Below are 13,108 nucleotides of genomic sequence, written 5' to 3'. Positions count from 1 at the left end.
CCTAAAAGAAAAACAAAAAGACACATGTCAACTTGATTTCTTGAAAGTGGGCTATTCATTTAAACGGGTTTTTAATTTCTACACTTTCACGTTTCTTCTTGCACCTTAAGGAGATGTGAGAAAATTTTAAATTATCCATATTTTCGTAAAAACTTTAGTATTTTTTTTATTTAATGAAGTTCGCGTATAATTTATATTTCTACTCATAATTTGTAACTTATAATATTTTAATAAAAAATCTTAGCAAGAATATGTTAAAAGAGTGTTAAATAGTCTTCTTTTAAATAAAGTAAAGGGTTAAATGTGTTTTTGTTCCCTTAATTTTCAGTCAATTTTGGAATTAGTTTATTTTGAAACTTTTGACCAATTTAGTTCTTCATCTTTCGAAATACATGAATTTAGTCCTTTTAATCAAATTTTGTTAAATTTATTTGACATTTCAAGCGTGTTTCATATTAGTATTTGACTTAACATTAAAGCAAAAATATGTCAAATAGTATAAACAACTCAAATACAATCCTAAATTGTGTACAAAACATTAAATAAACCTAACAAAATTTGATTAAAAAGACTAAATCCACGTATTTCGAAAGATGGAAGACTAAATTGGTCCAAAGTTTTAAAATTGACTACTTCCAAAATTCACTGAAAGTTAAGGACCAAAAACATATTTAACCCTAAATTAAACTTTGAAAACGAAAAGGAATAAAGGGACTACACATATTTAAAACCAAGTTCTTACACTTATATGTGGCATATGAAAAAAGTTTAAATTCTTTATGTTTTATATAGGATTAGTTATATTTTAATATTTCAATTATAACACAATTTTGATTTTTTTTTTCATATCTTAAATTTTGATTCTATTAGGTCTTCATACTTAAGAAATAAAAGGGACGCAGTCCTTCTTGTTCAAGAGTGTTAATTGTTTTTTTGGGTGATAACTGATGAATCACGCTAATCTTTTAAGACTTAGAGGAGAAATGAACTTGTTAATAGACAAAAGTTAAAAGGACAAGGAAATGAAGTGTTAAAATAGAGTACAATGCTAAATGTTAAATACATGTAAATCATTCATCTACTATTTGATGACTTATTGCAATTTTTAAAGGATTTAAGGAGGAGAAGGTGAAATTAGGATCCACAATGCAAGCTTGCTTGATAAATACATTAAAATTGTCTATGAAACTACAAGTGATCTCATTCTTAGCCTCATCGAAAATTGTTTCCAAGTTTGATATGCTAACATCCTAAATCCTCCCTTTATATTTTTCGTTGTTCTCCTTCATGGAAGAATCTCCCTCTCAACCACTGAAGCTGAGTATGTAATTATCTATCTTAAAAGCAGCTAAGAAGATGATATGGTTGAAGAACCTTTTAAAAGAATTAGGAAAATAACAAGATGACTCTTCGTTGTTCAGTGATAGTCAAAGTGTTATTTGTCTTGCTAAAAATCTAATTCTTCATTCTAGATGCAAGCACATTGAATTGAAGTATCATTTTATCATAAACTTGATAAATGATAGACACTTGTTTTTGTTGAGATTTCAGATACAAAGAATCCAGCTGATATGTTGACTAAGACGGTCACAACAACTAAGTTGAGGTTTTGCATTGTTTCAACTGACCTTCAAGAAAATTGATGATGAAGGCACTACATTAGGTGATAATGTAGATCAAACCCCAAGTGAAAGAATTGTTAGTAATATGGTATTGTATACATATATATTGTATACCGAACCACGTTAAATTCTTTGTGTCATTTATTTTTCTCTCTTTTATTTTTTATTTTTATTTTTTAACGTATCGCTCCATTTTTATATGACCATTGCATCATTTATTGATTAGTGACTTTAGCAAAAGTATCAAAATATATATAGTTATAGGATGATGTAGAATAAAGATCTGTGTTTTATAAAGTCTATTTTAACCCTTATAGCAATGTGTTAATTTGAATGTGCCATCTATAGACACACAATAATATATTTACATATGAATTTAAATGTCTATTCATTTTCTTAGAGGCAGGTTTACATAAGTTTATTTTTCTCAGAGAAATCTTTTAATTAAATAAAATAAATTCCTTTCTTTTATATTTTTTATGAGTTTTTAATTTATTTATTTTAAAAGTAAGTTATTTTTGTTCATTTTAATAAACAGATTTCATTAACTTCTTCAATTAGATTTTTTGTTTTGTTTAAATTTTTAAAAAAATTATTTTAAGTTTAAAAAAGTGCTGTTGAAAATATTATTTTAAAATATGATTACCATATATATTAATTCATTGCATTATGCGGAATGATATGTATGGTAACCTTAGGCCTTGTGAAACCTGGGGACACGTCGAATGAGTGACATGGACCGTGCAACGAATATTCCCAATCATGACCTGATATTATCTATTACCTAATCAAATCTATCAAGTTTTTCGCAAGTAAATTGGATAAAAATAATATATTAGTATATTTTGATAAATTAAAAAAGTAATTAATCTGATAAAATCCATTCAATCTATCCATTACTAAATTTCCGTAGATATTATTTACTAAATTAATACTACCTTATAAAAGAAACAAATATCTAATTATGAAACTAATAAAAATAATTAAATTAGTTAGTTTTAATTAAAAATGTCGTACATCTAAATTTTACTTCTAAGATATCCATAAAACATATTTCAAGTGGTAATTATATTTAATAAAGTACTCATAATTCAATAAATTTTGTTTTACCAATAAAAAGTATTTATATTGTTAGTTGTCGAATAAATATATCAATTTTCATGATACACTGTTAAATTAATGTCTTATTAATATACTTCGCCACAAATTAACAGTGCACCAGCAAAAAAATGGTACAAGAAGAAATTACAAAAAACAAATTAATGCATTTAAAAGAAGTCATTGTTTATTAAAGTAAAAAAAAAAAAAAAATCGGTTAGTTACAGGATCGATATATTATGTTTTAAAATTACGTTAAAAGTTGAAAACATAAATAATTTTTTAAAAACTAAAACTACCATCATTTATATAACATTGAAATATATCCTACAAACCGAGATCACAAACATTTTTTCATTCACGACCTCCTGTTGAAAATCACACAAAAGCCGCTGAGTTTTTTTATACAATATTTTGTTTCACTAAAAATATACTTTTTCTATTTTTAAGATAATTTTAATATATTTTAAATTTTTAAAATTAGTGAGCATAGATATATTTTAAAGTCATAACAGATAAACAGTCAAGAAAACCCAGTCCAAAAAGTGACAATTGTTGAGTGAATTGAGTCCTTAAGGTATAGAAATTGAGCTTCTAAATTCCAACTTAATTTTTGGCTGTTGTTCCAACAGAAGGTCCATAAAACACAAATTTAACTACTTTTGTTGATCATAATATCAAAAGCTACAGCATCATCCCCTTCCTATTATAGATGTAAAGGCAACTAAAAGCATATATATGAGAAGCTCTAATCCGTTCAGAATGCATTTGTATGTATGAAGTTACCAATGGAATATTGACAACACAACCTTAACATATAACTAAAGGAGTCATTCGAAACCTACTGAATCACGCATTAATGGATCCCACGTGAATTTGTATGCTAGCAAAAGTATAAAGTGCATGGCACAATAACGTTTCAAAGTTCATTATTCTGATCCGATATAAAGATGGAAACTATATTTCTACGCTATCAAAGAAGCACAAATTCAGAATATATTTCTATCTTATGTTATCAAATCGAAAACTCTTCAGTCACTCAGGTCTTCCACTTTACGAACAAGAAAATGTTTCTTCATTTAGGTGAACTTGCAGGATGCAAGTAAGTTTCGTCCTCACCTGACAGATTTGGAGGATTATTTGCAGGAATCGGTGACGACGCAGCAACTGCCAGCATGGTAAGATCAATTCGAGTGCTGTTAGGCAGTGGTGCATGAATCAGCCGAATCGCAGTAATCCTACCGTCTTTAATCTCTAAATTCACTGTTAGTTTTCAAAAGATTTTGAATCAGACAAATTGAAAGCAATACTCATCAGTTCTTAATTACCGAACGCTTCTTAATTAGGAACTTTGCGCTGTAAACCTCGAAGAAGATCACAATTCTGAATCTATATCGCTTAGTGTAAGATAAGCTTAAGTGATTAACGGAAAACTAAGTTATATTGGTTAAAACGGCGACGTACCTGGAAAAGAGAACCACCAGAGAGTGAACAGGCAGAGCATGACGACCACGGGAATTAAGTGAATGCATTTTTCCGCCGGCGGTGAGCGTGACCGAGAATTGTCCCTCCTTCCGGTGACGCTCCGGTGATAAATCGGTAGCTCGTCGAGCGAGTCTTCCTCAAAGATTCTTCTTCGCTTTGTGTGTTGCTGCTGATCTGCACTGACGTTGATGGCTCTGAATTCGTCGCTGGAGCAGCGGCTCGAGCTTGAAGATCTCTGCTGCATTTCGATTCAGAGAAAAGAAGAAGAAACAGAGTTAGGATGATTATCAGAGGAAAATCTGCAAAGTAGCTCGCAGATGGAAACTCGCTGGTTTGGTTCGTTAGGCTAGTAACAAGAATTGGGCGGGAAAACGTTTACACACGGGTCAGGCACGTGTTTTGTACTCAGAGTCCGCAGTTTCACTCTTGCATAATTACATGTAATCATTCTTACTAAGTTTGTTTCTATATTTGTAGTTAAAATTGATAAAACACTATTAATAATATTAATAATAATAAATAAACCATTTTTTCCTTTTTATTATCTAAACAACCTATCTAGATTATATTTTTATTATCATGTAATTATAAGAATTTACATGTAGTTTATTGATAACTACATGTAGTTTGATGTTTACAGACGAAACAATATAAAAGCATGTAGAGTAAATATTTATTCTCTCTAATCTTTTAATATTGCATGATATTTAAATGTAATTAATCTAAAAGGTTTGAGAAAACAAGTTTTCGAAAGCATTTTTTATAGTGCATATTTAAAACTTGAAGTTGTGTTTGATGTTCTTCATTAGATACAATCTCTTAAGAAAAGAAACTAATTTATAAATTTCATCTATTCTTTTTAATCGAACACAAATTTGTGATTTTTTTGAAAAGTTTTAATACACAATTTAACATTTCCTTCTTGTTTCTTTGTTCTATTTTAACATTTATCGTGAATGATTTTTTCTTAATTATTATTATGAAATATTTCCCTAAAACAAAGATGTGTTCTTATGAAAAGAAAATAATTTTGTATTCCTATACATTAAGGTCTTATTTAATATCCATCGTTTTAAATTTATTAACATATCACGATATTACAATGTAGAGAATTTTTATTAGACTTAGGTCTTAAATTTATGATATTGAGTATGTATTTGTAATGGAAATGGCCTAGAGTGTTTGTTCACCTTATTTTAATAAAGTTTATTGATTTATTACACTTAGGTCTTAACTTGATGATATTGAGTATATCTATAACTATATATCAAGGGGATTCTCTTTTTTGTATCCACATTTCATAATTCCAACTTCACCCTTTATAATTTAATTATTTATTAAATTTTTAAAAATTAACGGTTATTTTTACAAGTTTTTATAAAATTATTTACTTATCTCCTTTTTCTTTTTTTCTCTTATTATTCATCAACAGTTATTTTTCTCATATTTTCTCCCTACATTTTACTTTATTTGTTATAAATATATTTTTATTTTGTTTATTAACTTAATAACATTACAATATCATCAATTATTAATATAATTCAAAAAATGCATACAAACGCGATAGTGTATGTGTTTACACTAGTATTTGCAATGACGATGTCTTAAAATGTTTGATCATCTTATTTTAATAAATTTTATTGTAAAAAAAGAAAAGATAATAAATTATCTCTATTTAATGGTATGGAAGATAAAGAAATAACAAATAAATTCATCCTCTCGTGTATTTTTTTTTAATATGTCCTGATCTTGACAAGAAATTTGTTCATTAACTAATTATGTTTACAGGTATGAGTACCTATCTTCATATCTTTATCCTCGTATCAATCTCGATACTTGTTCTATCATACTCATGTTTTAAATTAATAAAACATTCACTATATAAGGTTAACTAAAAAAATCATATTTATTAATCTTTCTTATTCTCAATTTCATAATATTTCTTTCCGTATATAATCTTTTTTTATTCTCTCTTAAATATTTGATTTATTGTTCAAAACTCACATAGCTCATTCAGTTTCTTAATATATTCTCTCATATTACAATATTCATTACACATTTTAAAAAACGTCAATTGTATTGAATAAAATACTTTTTAAAGCACATATTTTGATTATTTATACTCTTTTTAATTCTTTTATTTATTATTTATTAATTTTACACGAAAATGTTCCATTTTCATTTTCAAGAATTTCATCGTATAAACCTTTATTTCGCCAAAAACAAAAATAATAACAATTAAACTCATTTAATGCTCACTAAGTTTATTTATATTTTCAAAGTATTGTTTTCTACCATAATCTTGATTATATATATATATATATATATATATATATATATATATATATATATATATATATATTCTTTATTGACCGTATTCAAACCGTATATTACAAAGCAATTCTCAATTTCATCATAACAATTTATGTCTAAAATATACATTTGACTATTTTTTATAATTATTTGATATTTATCGAATTATTGTTTGAAACTCTAATTTGATATTTATGAAATAATATTTTTTTTTATATTTGATAATGAAAAAAATCGCTTAATTTTTTAATATTAAATGTTTAAGAATACAATGTTTACTTTAATATAATTTTTATTTTTTATAAAAAATATTTAATTAATATTTATAACAAGAAAAGAGTGACTAAACATCTATTACCTGAAACAAATAAGGATGAGAAAAAAAATATTAGATGAAAATGAAACAAATTTTTATTTTAGAATTGAGAAAAATGATGAATGATGCATCGATCATACCGTCTTTTCCATTCATAGAATTTTATTCTTATATGGAAAAGTTAATTATAAATTTGGAATCATAAATACTTTCGCAAAAAATATAACTTTACCCTATGTTTTAACAAAGAATTCTAAAGATCATTTATACCTTTAGAAAGTTTGAAAAACTTTATATTAAAATATCAATATGTTGATTAAAAAAAATTAAAAAAAATCATTGTAGTAATTTGATTATTTTAAATGGTAGAATTTTAATTTTTATATGAAAAAATAAAAATATGAAAGTTTTTATAATTTTTATTATCTTACATTTATGTATCTTATATTTTCTTTTATCCATACTAGTGAGTTATTTTTTAGAAATTTGTTGATTTTTTTCAATATTTATAAAAATATTTTTGAATTAAAAAACTCTACTAAAAATAAAGTACTCTAAGAAACTGTATGGACAAAATATTTTTGACTTATGTCATCTAGAATAATTGTAAAAGTCATCATTAGAAGTTAATGGAGAAGAAAAATGTGTTAATATTAACTAAAAAAATTGGCAAGATAATTTTTTGCTAACCTCGATGGAATGACATTATTTAATTATTAAACACCATTTAACATTAAAATAAGTATTTTTATACGGAAGTAATTGTAATAATTTATCTAGACAATAAATATAAATTATCTTACTTAAATAAAATATTTGAAAATCAATTTAAATTTAAATTCTAGAACATTTTAATCCCCTTAACGTTACGAAATTTTGTGGTTAAAGAAACTGGAAGCTTACCCTCAACTCCTCCAATGTAATTGCTATTAATTTTCATATCATAAAAGGCTATTAAATAAATGGTAAAGTTACATATTCTAAAGCGATGTTTATTTTTAGAAAGACCATGAAAATAACACTTTGATTACAACATTAAGAAAATTAAACATTAAATATTTAATATTCTAGATCAAAGTTTGAATAATTAAAAATTATAACTATCATAATTGCATGGTTTTGGATTTATAAAACTATTTCCTCCATTCATACGTATTTTATTCTTTTAGAAATATAATAAACTTTCTTAATTCTTTTATAAAATAGTTGAACAGTTCCCTTTACACATTTCTCTCCCCCTCTGACCCAACAAATACATGCATAACAATTTAAAAATTATTGTAAAAAAATTAGAATATAATAGAAAAATATTATAAATGTATCAAGAGGAAATTTATTCTCTCCGGTGTCAATTTTTCAATAAAAATTAGTATTTCTGTATATCATTTTTTATTTTCAAAATAACATTTTTTTTCCAATTACAACCTTTTAATTTAAAAAGAAAAAAGTACTGAAATAACGTAGAAAGAAGAAAACGAAAGAAGTGTAACAAGTAACTCACTTAAAATTACACTAAAGAAAAATTCTTTGGATAAAAGAACTATTAGAGAGTATGAAATTTCTTAGTCAAATTGGGGAACTGAACAATTCTTCACTGAAAGCAACCCTCACTCTCACATGCTCAATTTTGAAGCTTCAAAACCCTAGCTTTCAAACAGACAAAATCAAAATCTAACAGATTACAAAACAATGGTTGTTTGTTTTTTTACGTTATTTTACGTCAGAAGTCAAAATTAGTCGTGTAAAAATCCAAGATATTTATTTTCATATTCTTCTCCAAGTCATTCTCAACCACACACTTGGACTCTCTGCTCTATCCAACTTCACCAAAGTTTCATTCATGTCCCTTTCAATCATCGCAAGCCCCATAACATTAAGGAACAAAACACAAAAGGAACTTTGTCCACTCATGAAAAACACTATGTGCAAACATTAAGGATGAACTGAACTCCCAGATGTTGGACAAAGAACATGACATCATAGATGAAATCATTTTGTTATATAATCGGAGGCTAAGTTGTATTCAGAGGGGCGAGACGAAAAACAATGAAATATTCTTTTCCTACAGAAAGACATCATAAGTACAATAAAAGCAGATGCTGGCATGTACAGTGAGAAAATTCCTTTGTGAGAGAGAGACTTGCATTTGATGAGGAGGCACCTGGTATCTCCCCATGAAACAAAATTTGGCAACTATGAACAGACAAAAAAAAAAGAAAAAAATCTACTTTCCTAGTTTATGATCTGTCTGTGACATGATGCTCGGTGCTTAAAATGAGTCTACGTTCATCATCATCATCCCTTTGCATTACCTGAGAAGGTGGACTTCTTCTAGAGCTTTGTGCTGGATGAAGTTGAGGATCATACTTCTGAGAAGCTAAGTAGTTTAGAGCTGTAACAACATCAACTATAACAGGTCGCATATTAGGCTGCTCCTGAACACACATTGCAGCAATGGCAAGAGCTTGGTATAACCCTCTCACCGGATATCGACCTTCAAGTAAAGGATCAACCATCTGGGGAAACTTTTTCCTATCTCTGAACAAGGGTCTTGCCTGAAAAACAACAAGAACATGCCATGTTAATATCATTTATCAAGTAAACAAGGTATTGGTAACTGTGTGCACTACTAAAGTGATGGCCGCAAACTCATGAACTTGTCAAAGTCTACAAGTGAACTCATGAATTTAACAACCATGAAAGTGCCACAGAAATATTGAAGCAATACAAACAAACTCATCAAGGCTTAAAAGTAGCACCACCTGTGCTATAACTAATTACACTGGTGTACAAAAGTAAATCAACAAACAATCAAGGATTCCTCATTATAGGTAAAAAGTAGTGACATACCCATGCAACTAGATTTTGTTCTTTGGCAGGTTTCATATGGTCAATGGCCTTTCTTCCTGTGATAAGCTCCAAAAGAACAACACCAAAGCTGTAAATATCTGACTTAAACGTCAATTGACCCGTCATTGCATAATCTGGGGCACAATACCCATATGTGCCCATAACCCTTGTTGAAACATGGGTCTTATCACCACTTGGACCTACTTTTGCCAGGCCAAAATCCGACAACTTAGGATGATATCCCTCTCCTAGCAAAATGTTAGAGCATTTCAGATCGCGATATATCACAGGAGGCTTCATTTTATCATGCAGATACTCCAAACCCCGAGCTGCCCCAGCTGCTATTTTCATTCTTGTGTTCCAATCCAGTGGCTTGCTACCAGGCCGAAGATCTAAGATAACGCGAAGAAGCAATTAGATGAGCCAGCTCTGAAGAATGATGCTGAAAATATATGGAAAAATTGAGATAATAGAATGATAGCACATACCAAGCAAGTGGTTCTCCAAAGACCCCAATGGCATGAACTCATAAACTAATAGCCTCTGCTCTCCCTCAGCACAAAATCCAATCAACTTCACAAGATTAGGGTGGTCTGCCAAACTCAATGTCAACACTTCAACCGCGAATTCTCGAATCCCTTGAAGCCCATTAGGGTCAAGTTGCTTTATAGCTACAACCTACACAACCACTATCAAATCTTATTTTCACCACAAATCAAAAGTAACAATTAACATGCAAACTAACATGACCCCATAATAGTGTATAAATGCACAATACATTGACAGGTTCAGTGCATCAATAAGTTAAATTCTTGTTTTTTTAGCAAACCCTTTGAAACCCCATACAATCCATTAACACATAAATGCACAATACATCACAGCCATTGCAGGATCACATCCAATGCATTGAAAGAGTTTTCTTCTTTTCTTCAACAAACCTGGTTTATTCTCTCTAAGTGTCCCTTGTAAACCTTGCCAAAGCCTCCTTCACCCAAAAAGCAATCTGCCGTAAAATTTCCCGTGGCAGCTTCAAGTTCATTGAAACTGAATGACTGTGCCCGATTACCATTATCTCTTCCATCGTGAGAACCCTCCTCTTTCAAATTTAAACTCTTCACGTCCAGAGCAAGTTGATCACCTTTAGAACCATCTTCCTTTCTCCCATTCACTTTGAAATCAACTTTGACGCTTTCTACAGCATACAAAAAATGCACATAAGGCAAAGCGGAGCAATAACAACCAAAATCACACACAGGAAAAATATTTCAATCCGGTGGGATACTACATACAGAACCAAAACGACCGTGCAAAATGACAACTACAGTTTTCATGGTGGATCTAGTAATTCCCATCTCGCAGCCAAACAAAGCAAAAATAAAAATGATCATGGTTAATCTTAGTTTTAAGCCACCCAAAATAAAGCTATTCAAAGACCTACAGCATAAAAAATGGCCAGAAAAGACGTCACAAGCCAAATACCAAAATCAACTACAATATTGAAACCAAACAAACAAATCAAAATTCCTTTCTTTTCCTTTTGCATATGCCCGAACGATAATTCCTGAAAAGAAATGAAAAGAAAAACTCTTCCAAAACGTGAACAGAAGTACCCGATGACCCCACCCCAAAAAAAAATACGAACTTTGATCAGCTTGCGACACACCCACCACAGAATCTTCACATGAAAACGAAAACCACTGAAAAACCACGGCAATCGGCACGATCAGACAAAATGGGTCACAAAAAGGGAGGAGTGTGCTCATATGAAACAGTGAAATGCATTATTAAAGTAAAAAAGAATAAAAATTTACCTGCGGCAGTGAAGTTGGAGGGTTTCTGGTCGAAGTTGTGGCCATAGTCTTCGGTGTCCGAATTGGTGCATGATTTCCCTGCGCAACAAAAGCAACCCATGTTCTTTCTCTGTCCAAGCTCCACCAAGAAAACAGAGCCCAGAACAGAGACCCCTCAAGGAGAAGAAACACACAAAATTTTTTCAAAAAAAAATCTGAAAATAGAAGAGTGACACAAACTCTGTGTGTTAGAGAGAGAAAGAAGAGAGAGAGTCTTTTCTGATGTTTTTGGGTATTGTGGGTGCTTTAATATATTCTTGGTCAATATGAGGTGGAAATTAATTGTGAACAAATGTTCCATAGTCACCAACAAGCCACACTGAGGACAAAGAAACCGAAGGGTGTTTCTGTCATTTCACCACGCACGGGAAAGAGAATGTTATCACCTGCCTTGCATTCACCTGAGGCCGATTTGTCCCCGATCAGGGGCTCTTTCGGTATTTCACCCTCCTCCATTTGTTTTGGATTTGGATTAAGATTTTGATGAGATTTATTTCAAAACATTGATTTGAAGCACTAAGCGTGATATTTGAAGAGTTGACTGAAAATATTATTTTAATTAACCAATATAGTAACATAACATTTAACATTCAAATCAAATAACCTACACTAATTTGAAAACCCTCGTATTTGTATTTTATCCATCACACACGATATATACTATAAATGAATTTATTTCCATACAAGAAAAAAGTAACTACAAACGTAAAAGGAACACCAACTCACTCATACCGTGTTGATTCTTTTTAGAAAACACACCTGTGTGAAAAAGTATATATTTAAATCTGTCAAAATTATTATAAATGATTAAATAAATAAAAACAGTTAATGCGATTAAATATTTACACTTTTGCTGGTTTTACACATTTCCGAATTTTAACTACGTTGCATTCTTTTAACCAAAGAGTCACTACCTATCTTCAAAAGGAAAAAAACGAGAAGACTGAAAGTTACTTATAGAATTATTAATGTTAATTCTTACCTTTAAAGTTAATTTAACATGTATTTGTTGAAAAAGAAAAGACTATTATATACATATTTTTGTTTTAATTTAAGAAATATTTTGGTACTCATTAAATTATGTAAGAAACGTATTTTTTATACATAAATGTAACTGCTATCTATGAAATTTTGTTTGGCCGTTTCGTTTCTGAATTTAAGTTTATTATGATAAGAAAAACGTGCTTTTAACTTATTTAAAACGCTTTATTATTGTTAAGTACGTTTTGTGGTGAAGTTTGAATATTAGGTGGCGATGGGTTCAGAAGTGTGTGGTGCGAGCTGGTTCGCAACATTAACAAACAACAATGTGTGTGTCGTTTGAAGAGCCCGACGGTGGTCACATAAATCAAAATCACATTTGTTTTGTTTCAACGTTCGCGAAACGCTTTGACCAAAACCCTGTCTTGTTTCTCTCTAAAAATATTTATTTAATCGGAAAAATAAATTAACGAAAAAGTCAACCTCTCGAACATCGCAATGGGGCCCACACGGTGACGTGATCAAGTGGGACCCACTTGCCTACGCGTACCGCACTACTGATATGGTTTCGAACTTTCGTTCCACAAAGTGTC

At 29.7% G+C, this 13,108-nt stretch overlaps 2 protein-coding genes across 3 annotated transcripts; both read right to left on the bottom strand.

The window, feature by feature from the left end:
- Positions 1-3,459: 3,459 nt before the first annotated feature.
- On the bottom strand, positions 3,460-4,493 carry LOC114168285 (uncharacterized). Its single transcript, XM_028053037.2, has 2 exons — positions 4,185-4,493; positions 3,460-3,983 (listed from the first exon to the last, which is right to left on the bottom strand). Exons 1-2 carry the CDS (start codon positions 4,447-4,449, stop codon positions 3,796-3,798), a joined length of 453 nt encoding a protein of 150 aa, XP_027908838.2. The 5' UTR covers positions 4,450-4,493; the 3' UTR covers positions 3,460-3,795.
- A 4,321-nt stretch (positions 4,494-8,814) lies between these two features.
- LOC114169931 (putative serine/threonine-protein kinase PBL7) lies at positions 8,815-11,780 on the bottom strand. 2 transcript variants are annotated; one of them, XM_085669125.1, is made up of 6 exons: positions 11,496-11,768; positions 11,327-11,381; positions 10,623-10,876; positions 10,173-10,362; positions 9,685-10,076; positions 8,815-9,389 (listed from the first exon to the last, which is right to left on the bottom strand). In XM_085669125.1, exons 1-6 carry the CDS (start codon positions 11,538-11,540, stop codon positions 9,072-9,074), a joined length of 1,254 nt encoding a protein of 417 aa, XP_085525251.1. In that variant the 5' UTR covers positions 11,541-11,768; the 3' UTR covers positions 8,815-9,071. The 2 variants fall into 2 exon arrangements, with proteins under 2 accessions (XP_085525251.1, XP_027911135.1); XM_028055334.2 differs by lacking the exon at positions 11,327-11,381 and having other exon boundaries at positions 11,496-11,780.
- Positions 11,781-13,108: the final 1,328 nt, after the last annotated feature.

The sequence above is a fragment of the Vigna unguiculata genome, chromosome 11 (assembly GCF_037176805.1).
Source record: "Vigna unguiculata cultivar grain cowpea cultivar isolate G323 ecotype 2 chromosome 11, ASM3717680v1, whole genome shotgun sequence".
NCBI classification, from domain to species: Eukaryota; Viridiplantae; Streptophyta; class Magnoliopsida; order Fabales; family Fabaceae; genus Vigna; species Vigna unguiculata.
The sequence above is the reverse complement of the archived record's forward strand: the minus strand, read 5'-3'. Positions and strand labels throughout refer to the sequence as shown.